Below are 15,079 nucleotides of genomic sequence, written 5' to 3'. Positions count from 1 at the left end.
AAGCGTTGAATTTTAACCCTCAGGACGCAGCCCACGCCCTGCCGACCCTTCTAGCCCCGCCCTCCTCCCGCGCCGCCATTTGCGGCGGGAACCTGCCCTCACGGGAGAAACGCCCAGGAGGGGGCAAAGGCTTCGGCGGCGCCTGTGCGCGTGCGCCCCGCTCGTGGTTCTCCTAGCAACCGGGCGCGGGGCATCAGGGGATCGCGGCTGGACCCGTCACCCGGGCAACGCGGGCCGGGGCCGGGCCTGGGGACCGGGACCGGGACCGGGACCGGGCTGCCCGCAGCAGGAGGTGGGCAATCCTGGCTTGTATCGGGAATAGTGCAGCTAGCAGGAGTAGGGAGGTGCTCGTCCTCCTGCACTCTGCTCCGGAGAAGCCGCACCTCGAGTGCTGTGTTCAGCTTTGGGCCCCTCACTACAAGAAGGACATCGAGGCCCTGGAGCGTGTCCAGAGAAGGGCTGCGAAGCTGGTGAAGGGCCTGGAACACAAGTCCTGTGAGGAGCGGCTGAGGGCACTGGGGGTGTTTGGTCTGGAGAAGAGGAGGCTCAGGGGAGACCTTATTGCTCTCTATAACTGCCTGAAAGTAACTCGTGGGGAGCTGGGGGTCAGCCTCTTCTCACAGGTAACTAGTGATAGGACTAGAGGGAATGGCCTCAGGTTGCACCAGAGGAGGTTCAGGTTGGAAATGAGGAGACATTTCTTCTCAGCAAGAGCAGTCAGGCATTGGGACGGGTTGCCCAGGGAAGCGGTGGCATCACTGTTATATATAAGACTTATATATGTATCTTTTATGCCATATTTGTTATATTTAGTATTTCACAGAAAAATGATGCAAAATGTGCACCTGGCTCCTGAGGAAGATGAAGATGATCTTTATTCTGGATACAATGATTATAATCCCACTTTTGACACAGAGGTAAAAATGCTTGCTCTTTCCCATCCTTCCTTTACATAGGATTCATTTTTAAGTGAAAGATGTGAAAAACTTGGGTACAGAAATGTTCAAGGACACTGCTGCTTTAAAGTGAAATATTCTGTATTTAACAAGAAATATAAAGTTTCACCAGGATCTTTTGGAATAGTTATTTCTGATAATTACCTTCTCCATCAAAACACTTTTGTAGCAGGTCTGATACACTGTAATGATTACAATTTATTAAATTCTGATTATCTGAAGTCTATACTCATATTCAGTGTGGTGTGCGGCAGCAAGTTGCCTGATAAAAGAGGTAGCTTACCACTTGTTGGTCTCTTACTGTGCTGCAGCTGAGGGAGATGAGAAATGAGTAGAGTTCCCCACCCTGCAGCTCTCTGTGCAACCAGTTGAGCATCTGGGATGATCAAGTAACCCTGCAGACCACTTTCTGGGAACTGCTGGTGTAGTGGAATTGGAGCAGTAAGAGGGAACAGGGGTGTATTTTGATCCAAACCCCACAGCGCTGCATAAAGCAGGACTAGTGTTGCCAGACTTCCCTGGCATTCTGCATGAAATCCCTATGGTGAAGTCTATGGGAGTTTTAGCGTAACCTCAGTGACATGAGATATCTTAATGCATGGGCATGACAGACACTAATGTCAGTTAAAATTCAGAAAAACAACTAAGAGTAAGTTTTCAGACAGGAAAAAAAAAAGTTACATTTCATCACTTAAGTTCTGCATCATCGGGGTTACATTTTTCTGGATATAATCAAAATTTCTTAACCTAAAGTACCAAGAAAGATAGACCAACTAAAATCATTAATTATTGTCAGTAAAACTTGTCATTCAGTTATCAGGTGTTTTTGGAAGAAGAATCATTTTTTACCTGTCTGTTGCAGTAGTCAAAATGTTCTGGGATTGTGGCTCTGGATGTTGAGGTTTAAATAAGTTCTTTTATCCTTTCTAGGATTTAGAAAATGATATAGGTTTTCAACAGGCAGCAAGAACAAGTCATGGGAGAAGACCCCCTGTAAGTACATATTAAAATATATCATAGAATCACAAAATGGTTTGGGTTGGAAGGGAACTTAAAGATCATCCAATTCTAAACCCCTGCCATGGGCGGGGACACCTCCCATCAGACCAGGTTGCCCAAAGCCTCATCCAGCCTGGCCTTGAACACCTCCAGGGATGGGGCATCCACAGCTTCTCTGGGCAACCTGTGCCAGGGCTTCACCACCCTCTGAGTGAAGAATTTCTTCCTTATGTCTAATCTAAACCTAACTTATTTTAGTTTAAAGCCCTTCTCCTATCACTGCACCCCCTGACAAAGAGTCCCTCCCCAGCTTTCCTGTAGCCCCCTTTAGGTACTGGCAGGCCACTGTAAGGTCTCCCCGGAGCCTTCTCTTCTCCAGGCTGAACAACCCCAGCTCCCTCAGCCTGTCCTCACAGGAGTGGTGCTCCAGCCCTCGCCCTTCTCATCCTCATGGCCATCCTCAGGACATGATTTAACAGGTCCATGTCTTGTGCTGGGGCCCCAAGAGCCAAATGCATACTCCAGGTACTCCACTCTAGAGCCCTAGTTCTAATTTTAGCTCTGATACCCAAGCAAAGTTTGTCCCTTATCTTTTTGTCTACTAGTAACATGACGGTGTGTTTTAAATATTAATAGAAAATTAAGTAAAAAAATTAGCAGAGTACTAATTTCATTAAGTTTTGGAGTTAAGCTGGAAGACAGCAAACAAGGAATTTTGGTGCTGATGTTTGATGAAATGAAATAAAGGGTTATTAAAGAACAAAACTAAATATTATCAAAGGACTTTAATATTCTATGCAGACAATTACTGGCCCTGGCATTATCGTAAGGTTGAGATACATACTAGAAAGTGTAATCTAGAAAACCATGTATATTCCTCCATATTCATGTAAATTACATCAATTCTTAGTTTCATTTAGCTATGACATAACCCCTGTCAATTTTCAAAACTAAATACAAGTTTGGTACCTGCACTTCTGAGGTATCTATTTTATGACTATAGTCATATTTTTTATGACAGAGCCGGAACTGTCTGATTAGCATTACTTATTTGCCAAAATAATTTGTTTCTACAAGTTGTGTAACAATTGAAGCATAATTTCTACAAGGTCACTGTAAAAATACTAATTAACACACGGTTGTTCATTGCTTTCTTTCTCCCTTCCAGGTGACAGCCAAAATTCCTGGTACATCAGCTTCGAGACCTTTGGGTACTGCATTTGGGGTAGGTTTTTGTTCTACTGTGTATGTAATGAAAGTGAGATATTTACCCAAAAAATGCAAAAAATTAAGTTTATCATTTAATTCCTTGCAAAAAGCTCTTGTCTAAGTTTTTGTCTCCAGTTAGACATTTATTTATTAATTTTGTAAGTGCACAGACAGGTCTTGGAGTGTGCAAACTATGCTCTTTTGAATTAAGCTAAATCAAGTGACACACTCTAGAAGTAGATCTAGAAGTAGAAGTGTGCTCCAACCAGTAATGGATCAGTTCACTGGACCACCCTAGAGCTAGAAACCCCAAAAGCACTGTCCAGTCCACAGTACTGACTGTTTCACTCTGCAAATTTGCTTCTCCTGCTCCACAATCCTTGTTAATGTAAATACAGCCTTAAGCAGGAGGAAAAAAAACAATCATGATATGTGATGTGTAGTAGGTAAAACAGTAAGACTTAGGGGTAGAAATCAGGAATATTTTCTCATGGCCTGAAGGCCTTTTATTTTTGTCTATTTGTATTGCATGTGTAGCAACCTTTACTATTTACTAATGTTTATTACATTTACTCCTTTACACTTGTAACAGTAATACTGAAGGGACAATATGTGGCATGTCAGCTAATGGAAAAGATATCCGCTGGCAGTTTCAAAGAATATCTGTGTTTATTGTAAAATAAATCTGCATGAAAGTATGACAGAATCTCTCCCCAAAATTTGTAGTTAAGTGCCAAAAAAACTCTGCAGTGAAAATGATATTTGGAGGCTGTCCAAAATACAGTTTATAATCTTCTGTCAGCCATACTCAGAACCTTACTGCAGTATTTTGTGTAAATTACTTGTAATGGATTTTGAAATGCATAATTTTTAATAAATGAAATTAATTTCAACAATTTAATAATGGAAAATATTGCTGCCTTAGAAATTTCCATGGAATTTACGTCTTTTAAAGGCCTGGCAGAAATATCCCAATACATATAAACAGTATTATACATTTGTGCTAACTGAAGTGCTCCACATCTTCAAGTCTACCAGGCACGGATATATTACACATGAATAATGTAAATGGGACTTTTGCTAAGAAATTCTGAGTTTAATAAGCTCTTAAAACTAAATTGTAGAAAGATTATGCATAGCTTTTATAAGCTTCTAATGCCTTGTGAATACTAGTTTCAGACAAGTTCCTTCTTTTTGTAGTCAAAGGCAACTTTAACTTCATCTATGGGAAGACCAATGACAGGAGCTATACAGGTAAAAGTTTTTAGTATTTATGTTTAGATTGTCTCACAGCAGTTATATCTGCTACATGTTTGGATTTGATACAAATATTTAAGAGTTAGTTGAAATAAGAATACAAAATATTTTATATTTGTATTTTTTTAAAGTACTACTGCTATCAGCAAGTGTCATGTTTTTGCTGAGCATGTTATCTGAGCACATAGGTGGAGGCAATATCACTGTAATTGTTTTAACACTTCCTGACATGCAGTTAATAACTTTTCTTTAAAATAGGAAGAAAAAAAGATTCTGTTTTTTACATTTTTCTTATGTATTTGTACTGTAGAATGAATTTACTGCAACACACCAATGACTTTCCACACCACCATCCTTAAACTTATTGACTTAATTTTTAATATATTTATAATGCAGCCATTTTCTATCAGCCCAGATGTGGGATTAGGAATTATCAGGGAACAGTGGGAATGGGGCTACTCCCTAAGGGAAGGCAAGCCAAGCGAAGCTAGGATCCCAGGAAGAAATCACATGGACAGCAGCACAGGGGCCCCACCAGACGGTCCCCAGTACCCAAGCAAGCCAAGTCGGTTCCACATAGAAATGGTGGCCATGTCCAACTGAAAGTCCAGAAAATAAGGCAATGTAATGGAGATGGAGCAGGTTCAAGGGCAAGCCAGAAATTGGATGCGTAGGCCATGATTAGGAGCAGTGACCAGTGAGCACGTCCATAGTGGCAAGGCTGAGATTAATCCAGAAAGTCGCTCTGCTGGATAAAATCTGGATTAAAGGAATGCGATAGCCAGGCAGAGTTGCAGCTAATGTAGAAAGCAGTACTCCTCAGCACGGACCAGGGGAGAGGTGAGAGCCTAGGACTGAACTTAAATAAAGCTCCTGGACCCATGGGTAGGGTGTGTGGGTGGAGGTCTCTGGTGGTCAAAACCGTTAAGGTTTATGGGTTGCACTCAGAGGCCTGACCTTTTTTAGTTTAGTAAGATGGCAATGGGAGGTGGGGTCAGACATTTTGGGGAGGAATTGACAAGTAAGTTACAAATCTGTAAGTTACAAAATCTGTAAGTTACAGAAAATTTCTGGTTTGTTTTTGTCTCTCTTGGTTTAAATCAAATCAAACATTCTGATTACTAGCAAAGTCTAAAAATCATATAAAATTAGTAATAATAAGAAAAAAAAACTGCTTTCTGAAACACTGTGACAGACAGTAATCGAGAGCACATTACAGATCTTAAGACCAACAATTCTTAAGATTTTTCTAAAAATAAAAATGTTTGAAATTAAGTATTGTGAATGTGTACAATTTTCAGTGCACATTTGTATTAGTTATAGTTTCCATATAGTGTTTGTTCCTCTTCTTTGTGGACAGTTATGATGTATAATATTTGAGAAATACACAGGTCAATAAAAACAGTTTTAAAATATTCAATTTATGAGGTGGTAAATATTGTTTGTTGTATTTAAAGGTTTTGTAATGTGTAACTGATTCACATACTGTCCACAATCTGCTTTTTAGGAAAGCTCATTTATTATTTCTTTTTTTTTTATTTAAGGATGGGGTTTCTCGACCTATGACAGCAGTGCATGCTGCAGGTTACACTAAGGCAGCTATGAGAGGTATGGTTTGTAGAAATCAGTATCTGCCAGATGAAGAAGTTATTTTACAAGTTTAAGTACTGTGTTAATTTTGCAGGTTCTTTATTTGATCCTCTTGGCCAAGCAAGAGGTCCTGCTCCACCTTTGGAAATGAAAAATCCAGACAGGTTTGTTCTAAATGACTTCAAAGCATTAACAGCAACAAAAAGCAGCTGATAGTAGAGCTTAGAAACATCCAGGCAATTAAAAATCGCTGAGGGGCCAAACACTTAACTTTGTGTGGTGCCACAAACATTTATATACATGGTTAGCTGATTCCCCAGAGTAGTCCCTGATTTTAGGGACGGTCTGATATCAGAGATTTCTGGCTCTGACTGTAGCCCAGCAGCCTGGATATAGCTGTTGCCACACAAATACTCAAAACTGAACAGGTTTGTTGAGGACTGTGAAATAATGCACTACAGGCAAGGAACACCATGATGCATGGAGCTCTGTGTGAGGATCTGGGGATTTCTCCCTGTTCGCTGTCTGAACTTAATACCTGAGGTAGAAATGAGCTTGTGAAAGTCTTGTGGTCTGATGTGAATATTGGTGAGCAGTCTGAGAGCTTAAATTCCTTGAGCTTAAATTCCTTAAATATAGGTATGTAGGAGTAGGGAATCCTACTAATGTTTGGTTATTTAAATGAGGAAAAAATACAGTTGAATAAGAACTTTTAACCAAAATCTGCATATGCAAGCTATGCTCTGAAGTTTTCTATACAAATGAGTTTTACTTAATTGCTTTTAATACAATATTTTGTTTCACTAGATGTTTGATTTGGAAGTTTCACTAGTTCATCTACTTGTTCTCTCGTTTCACCTCAACAAATTGGGTGCATGAAATTTGCATGTCAGTCTTGTTCTCCTAAGAGGATTTGTGTTTCCTTAGGTCTTTGTGTGTATGAATGTGATACCTGTGGAGGATTCTCTCTGGGCATAGTTTCACATTATATTTTCTTTGATGGGAAAACTGGCTAGCTGTGACCTGATATAGCACTGTGTTGTTTTATTGAGAGTATCCTGCATAAAAACCTAGTGTTTGCCATTACATTACTGGTGGTAATCAATCCTTTCATTGTTTTGTTTTTTAGCTCAGAAGAGAAGATTAGGCAGTTAGAAAAAAAAGTGAATGAACTGGTTGAAGAAAGTTGCATTGCCAACAGCTGTGGAGACTTGAAATTGGTATTCTTTTTGGATTTCATTTCTCTTTTGGTATTATTTGAAGCACAGGTTGCATAGCTAGATGTTTCAAATTAATTTCGGGTTCAAACGCTTCAAATTATTAAAATAATCTTAATTCTAATTTTATAACTCTTCCGATACAGTGTTAGCTTGTGTTGCCCCCCAGTAAAGATAGGACTTTTATTGTTGTGTATATATTTGTTAGGACTTCAGCATTGTAAAGACTCCCTTCCCCATATCTCCACTGGCCTCTTCAAATAGGTCTAATCTATTAATCATAACTGGCACAGGTATGTCCAGTTTAACATATGGACTCTATGGAAATGGCAGACCCTTCCTCCATATCAGGCATGTAAACACCATCTTTGCAAATATTGATCCCCAGATACGTATGGATCTTGTCTGAGTGGCATTCTGTTTTCTTAGTATTAGCCAGGCCTTTTGGATACTGTCATTTTCATCCAGAACTGATCCTTAGCACCAGGGTCAATTGCATGCAAGCCACCTCCACAGTAGCCTTCTTTATCAGGGATTGTTTGGTGCTATAGCACGTGGAAGACACTTACTATATTGCTTTTGTTGCACCATAAGGGATTAACAGCAAGATTAATTATTTCATCTTCTCTTCCCTTCTTCAGACAAGGGGACCTTCCACAATAAGAACACCCTAAATTGCAAACACCAGTATTCTTCACAGGACAGTGCCAATAAAGTACACCAACCTTGGTTGGGTTCCTGTGTATCAAAATAACTTCTAACTCTTACTTCTTAGGACAAGGCTTACATTTTTCCATATCCTTTGGGTTAGCCAACTCTAGCTCCTAAACTACTGGGGTACCGGGAGACCTTACTAACTAGTTCCCCAAGCAGCCTAAAGTCTGCTCTCCCCATACCCAGGGTTGAAGTTTTGGTGACAGTTTTCTTCCTGTCACTAAAGATTTTAAACTCAACTACTTCATGGTCACCATGGCCAAGATGGCCATCAATCACCACTTCACTCACAAGACACTCTCTGATTACAAGCAACAAATCTAGGATCCTAGTCAGCTCCCTTAGTTCCTGTACTAAGGTTACCATGAAGGTGTTTTAGGAATCTCCTGGACCTGACGTATCAGCTGTGTGATATATCTGGCAAGTTGAAGTCACCCAAAAGGACAAGAGCGGCCGATCAAGAGCTCTCTCTTAGTTCCTTAAAGACTAATTCGCTGGTGTCATCACCCTGGATGGGTGGTCTGTAGTAGACTCCCACAGTGACATCCCCTTTATTTGCTTGTCCCTTAGTCCTTACCCAGGGGCTCTCGGCTGTGTCTGCCAGCTGCAAGCTCCATGCAGTCCAACCCCTCCATCACATGCAGCACCACTACCTCCCCTCGCCTGCTCTGCCTGGCCCTTCTGCAGAGCCTGTAACTGTCCATTGTAACACACCAGTTGCAGGACTCTTCCCACCAGGTCTCGCTTATGCCAATGATGTCGTAGCTCTGGGACTGAGCCAAGGCTTCTAGCTCCTCTTGCTTTCTCCTCACACTATGTGTATTGGTGTAGAAACATTTCAAATGTGCCTCATTGTACCCAGAACCTCATGGAGCAGGCTGAAGGATCTCACTAGCATGCAGTCCCTCAGTTTTGTCATGTTGTCCCATAGCTTATCCCTGGTGAGCTTGGTTTTATCCCTTTCCTCTTGCAAATCTAGTTTAAATCTGTCATTCAGCCCTGCTAACTCCTGAACAAAAGTCCTTTTCTGCCTCTGAGGAAAGTGCATCCCATCAGGTGCCAGCAAGCTTGTTGTTGTTTAAACCATCCCATGATCGAGAAAATCTAAATTCTGCTAGTGACACCAGCCTTGGAGCTGCGTACTGATCAGCTGGGTCTGCCCATTCCTTTCAATATTGTTCCCTGCTCCTGAAAGGACAGAGGAGAACAAGAAGTCTGAGAAGACTAAGTGCTCCATGACAAAGATGGCAAATTGTCTGCAATGGTCTGAGCTTTGCTACAGCTCTGGAAAATGGCACTGTTTGTTGTGCACAATGCCTGTAGTTGTGAATCAACCTATACCTGAGCTTGGGTGGTGTTAGCACACTTACTGTCACAGTTTTGGCTCAGGCTAACTGCCATTTTCTGAAATAGATCCTAGATATGATTGAAGGTTACTATGGAACATTTTCCAGTAGGTAGCTTGAATGTATTTGTCCCATTATAGAAGGTACTAAAGCCATGTCATACCAGTTGTTACGGGCTATATAACAGATGTTTTATTTACATTTATTATGGATGTAATTAATGAGTTCAAGCTGTTTGGATAAGTTAGCATTTTTAATAAGTTTAGCATTTTTGTCTGACACAGAGGAATATTTTACATCCATTTTCTAATTCAGACCATTTCAAAGGTCTCTTTAGATTCTGTGAAATGTGGTAGGTTCATGATCATTTTCATGATTTTACCTCAGCAGTCTTAATGTGCAGGTGATCTTAGCTGCAGTTTGGACCTGTTAAGAAACGCACAGTCCTACTCTTGATAAATCATCTTTGTTCAGAATCATAGAATCACAGGATGATTCAGGCAGGAACCCCTGGAGGCCCCTGGTGCCAACTCTGCTCAAGCAGGGACACCCGGAGCAGGCTGCCCAGAACCACATCCAGGCGGCTTTTGGAGATCCCCAAGGAGGAGACCCCACAGCCTCTCTGGGCAGCCTGTGCCAGGGCTCCGTCACCCGCCCAGCACAGAAGTGCTGCCTGGTGCTCAGAGGGAGCCTCCTGGGTGCCCGGCTGTGCCCATGGCCTCCTGTCTTGGCACTGGGCACCACTGAGCAGAGCATGGCTCCGTCCTCTTTGCACCCTCCCTTCAGGGATTTAGGGACACGGATGATATCCCCCCAAGCCCTTCTCTTCTCCAAGCTGAATAGTCCCAGTTGTCTCAGCCTTTCCACTTAGGAGAGGTGCTCCAGTTCTTTAATCATTTCATGATTAATTTACATGCAGTTTCTATGATTAATACGTTCCAACAGTTGTGATTATGGCATATATATATATGTGTGTATATATATACATACAGTGTAACCGTACTTCTCTAAAAGTATTACAGCTAAGTTGACTTCGACAACTGTATGTCTGCTTATAGCCAATCAACACCTTTCTGTGGGTTACAGCGCTACTTTTCAGGCACTGTATGCGGTCTGTGCATCTGAAGAAAATGTACACAAGTATATTTTTGTACTTGTTTTGAATGTATTTTTGTGTGTCATTTATTTAAGGCTCTGGAAAAAGCAAAGGAAGCTGGAAGAAAGGAAAGAGTATTGGTGAGACAACGTGAACAAACTTCTACTCCAGAAAACATCAACTTAGATCTCACTTACTCAGTAAGTGCTTAGAAATCTTCAGTGACTGAAGCATGTTGGTAGCTAACCTACTAATGACGTTTCAGTGTTTGCTAAGTGAGTTTATTGTAATCATAGTTCAGCGGTGAAAAGTCCTTCAAGGTCATCAAGTCCAACCATAAACCTGACCTACCAAGTCCCATCACTAAACCATGCCCCTTAGTGCCATGTCCACACATCTCTGAAATACCTCCGGGGTGGTGGGACGGGGACTTCACCACTTCCCTGCGTGTTCAGATCAGGTACAGTCTAAATTTAAAAAGAAAAAAAAAAGTTTATAACGATAAAGTGAATGACTTTTTAAAGTTAAAAACTTAATATTGGATTGCAAAGATCCATATATATTATCAAATGTATTTCTTTGCAAGTCTATTCCCTCTCAGGTACCACAGGAACCATATAGTCAACGTTAATTGAAGAATCACACCCATGAATGTTAATTCCAGCTACCTATTCACACAAAAAACATGCATATTAAAATATCAAAATATAACAAATGTAAACCCCATGCTTCAAAAATAAAAAGAAGAAAACAGGAGAGATCAGACAGACCCTGCCTTTATCTTGAACCATAAAGTGTCAGGGAATATATCTTTATATTATGTGAAAAAGGGTATATTAATATTCAGACTTTTAAGCAGGTATCTAGATTTACTTTCTGGTTTTCAAATTAGTAGTAGATTTTTTTTTTTTTTAAAAAAAAAAAAAGATACAACATAAATAAAAATATCTGGGAGAAATTTAAGGTTATACTCCAGGTATTGCTGTAGAGAGAATGATAAACAATGAACACATCAAGTTAGGCAGACTCGGTCGTTAATTTTACACTGAAGTTCAGAGTAAAGCTGGGGAGAAAAATGTTTAAGTATTTTACCAGACCCCAACGGAACTTCTGTTTTGAAACAACAGTTATTCTCTCTTCATAAACTGAGAGACCACTGATAGTAGGACAGTTTTCCACATGTTGTTAGTCATAAATTACGTAGTTTCTGAGTATTGTCTTAAACAAATGCTTCTTATAACCTTGCATTATAATGCTGTCTTTATGTAGCATGATTTTTGTTCGTTGTTATTTAAGTAAAAAAAAAAAAAAAATGAAATCAATGCTTTTTAGGTAAAATAATGTGAAACTGTCTGCTGTGAACTCAGATTTATTACTGATGAGAGAAGAACTTTATTTTCTTGTACCTATAATTCCATTTTTTGATAGGTCCTTTTCAATCTGGCTAGTCAGTATGCTGCTAATGAAATGTATGCTGAAGCACTGAATACTTACCAAGTTATAGTGAAGAATAAGATGTTCAGCAATGGAGGTAGGCTGCATTCCAAAATGAATTAAAATTGGTAGCCAAGCATTCTAAATCAGGACTTCATCTGCCTGGTGTTGGCCCACAGAGATCTCAGTTCTCATATATGCCAGGGTGAATGGCAGATACACACTGTCTGACTTGCTGTAATTTAGTGTGATTATGTTCATGAAATCTTTTCTTTCCATGAGCTAAGCATAAAGTCAAATACATGATTTTCTCATGGAACACACTACATTGTCTGTTCTAATACTGTTTTTTTTTTTCTCTTTTGACTCAACTTGCCCTTCTAAAATCTTCCTTCAGTATTTTGCACATCTTTTTAGAACTCCTGCAGGCTCCACTCTCTTTTTCTCAGAGATGCTTATTTACAGCTGCCTTCTATAAAAAGCACTATAAAAAAAATACTACCTCATTCCTCAATTCACAATCAAAATCAGATATACATCTTAAGTTGGTAGCTCTTTTTTAGGCTTCACTACTACTTTAACTCCTTCTAGGTGAAAGGTACCAGGAGGCTGTTCCTTGCAGGGGTTCTTTAAAGGACGACTGGTACCCTATAATGAAGACAAATTTATTAAAAAGTTGTTCTGCTCTCCCTTTGAAACAATTTTTTAAAATGCTCTAAATGTGCTTTAAAAGACTGTAACTCATTCACTTCTTATGATAGGTAGACTGAAGGTCAATATGGGAAATATATATTTAAAACAACGGAACTATTCCAAAGCTATCAAATTCTACCGTATGGCTCTAGACCAGATTCCTAGTGTCCACAAAGAGATGAGGTGAGTTTATGCTATTAGGGTTCTGAAATGAAAGTTTTGAGTACAATGTCGTAGTTTAAAATGTAATCTAATTCTGATTTCATTATTTAGGATTAATATAATGCAAAATATTGGAGTTGCATTTATTAAAACTGGCCGATACGTCGATGCCATTTCTTCCTTTGAACATATAATGAGCATGTCCCCCAATCTGAAGGCAGGATTCAACTTGATCCTGTGTTATTTTGCTATTGGAGACGGTGAACAAATGAAAAAAGCATTCCAAAAACTGATTGCAGTTCCCTTGGAAGTGGATTATGATGACAAATACATTTCAACAAATGTAAGTTTGAACAAAATAAGCTGTGTTTTCATATGCTAATTCAGGAGAAAGAGATGTTGAATGTTTTGATGATACTGAATATGTAAATTGATGTGTATTTACAGATTTAAAATAACATTTTTAGTAGAATAAATTAAGTGTGACAGTACTGCTCAGAAATGTAAAATATGTTGAGAATATTCAAATCTTTTTTTTTTTTTTTTTCAGAAGATAGGGTTTACATAATATCCATACCACACAGTTGTTTTCTTAAAGATTTTGTTGAGATTCATCTGGCTGACTTACATAGTTCATTCATTGTTTTGCCTCATTTAGTTGTCTAACATTATAGTAAATGATTTATAAGCTAAAATAAAAGGAGCAAAGCAATGAGTGAATTAATGCAAGTAATCTCAAATGAGTAATAATAAAACTTGTAATATGGTAGCGTATTTTAAAGAAGGAAGATTTTAGTGAAGTTTATAGATGCTTAATTTAGCTTAGAATTTGTTGGAAACTGGACTTCCTTGTTAGGATGAAACCAGCTGCTCATGATGTTAGACAGGAAAAAGTAATTATTAGGTTTAGAGTCCTCTTAGAAAGGTTTTCTATAGAAAGATTGAGGCAAGCCCTTCATATTCCCTTAGCAACTCTCTTATTTTTTTTCGTGTTGCAAAGCTTCTATTTTCAGTCCTAACGATCAAAGGTATAATTAGTCTTCCAACCATTTGCAGCTAAGTACAGCTGTTGTTTCATAGTGGCTTAGCATAAGCAAATTAAAATGTACTATATGAAACATTGTATTTTTTATTTGTATATATTTGCTGATTTATGTATAATTTCTTATATTTTCATATATCTCTATTTTTTTTCAATTATATAATTTCTCATATCATGTGATGTAATTTCTCATATTAAAAATTATGTGACGGTAGTGATTGTTAAGGACTTGAAGAATCAGCTGAAGGCTGTAGAAGAAAAAGCTCTAGACTGTGGATGTCCTTTCTAAGGATAGGCATGCAATGGTTTTAACAGACATTCCAAATTCTGTATTGTGTTATGAGGAGGTCAGAGAAAAAATGATGAATTTTCCTCTGGTCTTTATTTCGTGCGAATCTCTGATCTGTCCCTAGCAAATGAGGAAGGGGTGGCTACACAGCACACCTGTATATAGCTCTTTCAGAGCTTACAGGAATGAGTGTGAGAGAAACCCCAAGACTGAGTTATTGTAATGACAAGGTACCACAACTCATCATCTACTGAATACCACTGCATTTCATCCAATGCTTGAACATGTTCTTATCTTGAAGCACGGGAGTATTCTCACTGTGATGTGCAGGCTCCTCACTACACCTATTAACAACCATAATGTGAGTCATGGCTGAGCACTGACATGGGATGGAAGTAGTTGTGATGTCAAACTTCAGATTTTGTAGTTAGAATTAATGCTACTTTAAATTGGGGTCAGCTTTTTGAAATGTGAAAAGTAAATAACTGACGTTGGAGACTATGTAATCTATTTATGTTTACAGTCAAATTGTCTATAAAATAATTAAAATGCATGTATACTGGCATAATTACTTACAGTTGTTTTGTCCCCATCCAGGATGATCCACATACCAATCTACTGATTGAAGCCATTAAAAATGACAGTTTAAGACAAATAGAACGTGAGAGGTAATAGTGGAGTTTGTTCTTTCTTGACTGATGCCATGGATTTTAGTTCCTCAAAGTATTACCAATCTTCTTGTGTGTCCACAGCTATTGATATAAAAGTGTCCTCATAATTTTTAAGAACATGTTTGGAAGAACCAATTGGATCACTGAGTTTAGTGTCCTACAGTTGTAAAAAAAATATATATATATAAAATAGGGGTTTAATGCAGAAGGGGAAATAAAACATCTATCTGATGTGCTATGGTTTACACAGCATAAACTTGCAGCTTTTGTTTTGTTTTGTATTTTTTGTTCATTTGTTTGTTTTTAAATATAACTACAGTGTGCAGTGAAAGGAAAACAGGAAAAACTGAGAGCATTGTGAAGATACAAGGCTGTGGTGTTAGCACAGGACTGGTTAGATTTTG

The 15,079-nt window shown here is 39.0% G+C and overlaps 1 protein-coding gene across 2 annotated transcripts in view; it reads left to right on the top strand.

The window, feature by feature from the left end:
- The first annotated feature begins 229 nt into the window (after window positions 1–229).
- The window catches only part of IFT88 (intraflagellar transport 88), a 49,383-nt gene continuing 34,533 nt past the window's right edge, over window positions 230–15,079 (top strand). The window contains exons 1-13 of one of the 2 annotated variants that reach the window (XM_035326388.1): window positions 230–292; window positions 814–917; window positions 1,887–1,949; window positions 3,124–3,180; window positions 4,365–4,418; window positions 5,966–6,029; window positions 6,106–6,175; window positions 7,141–7,231; window positions 10,480–10,584; window positions 11,813–11,915; window positions 12,580–12,694; window positions 12,785–13,016; window positions 14,602–14,672. In XM_035326388.1, coding sequence (XP_035182279.1) covers window positions 828–917; window positions 1,887–1,949; window positions 3,124–3,180; window positions 4,365–4,418; window positions 5,966–6,029; window positions 6,106–6,175; window positions 7,141–7,231; window positions 10,480–10,584; window positions 11,813–11,915; window positions 12,580–12,694; window positions 12,785–13,016; window positions 14,602–14,672 — 1,115 coding nt within the window. In that variant the 5' untranslated portion in view covers window positions 230–292; window positions 814–827. Of the gene's footprint in view, window positions 293–813; window positions 918–1,886; window positions 1,954–3,123; window positions 3,181–4,364; window positions 4,419–5,965; window positions 6,030–6,105; window positions 6,176–7,140; window positions 7,232–10,479; window positions 10,585–11,812; window positions 11,916–12,579; window positions 12,695–12,784; window positions 13,017–14,601; window positions 14,673–15,079 lie in introns of those variants that run through there. The other variant, XM_035326394.1, reaches the window with a different exon arrangement.

The sequence above is a fragment of the Oxyura jamaicensis genome, chromosome 1 (genome assembly GCF_011077185.1).
Source record: "Oxyura jamaicensis isolate SHBP4307 breed ruddy duck chromosome 1, BPBGC_Ojam_1.0, whole genome shotgun sequence".
In the NCBI taxonomy this organism is placed as follows: Eukaryota; Metazoa; Chordata; class Aves; order Anseriformes; family Anatidae; genus Oxyura; species Oxyura jamaicensis.
The sequence above is the reverse complement of the archived record's forward strand: the minus strand, read 5'-3'. Positions and strand labels throughout refer to the sequence as shown.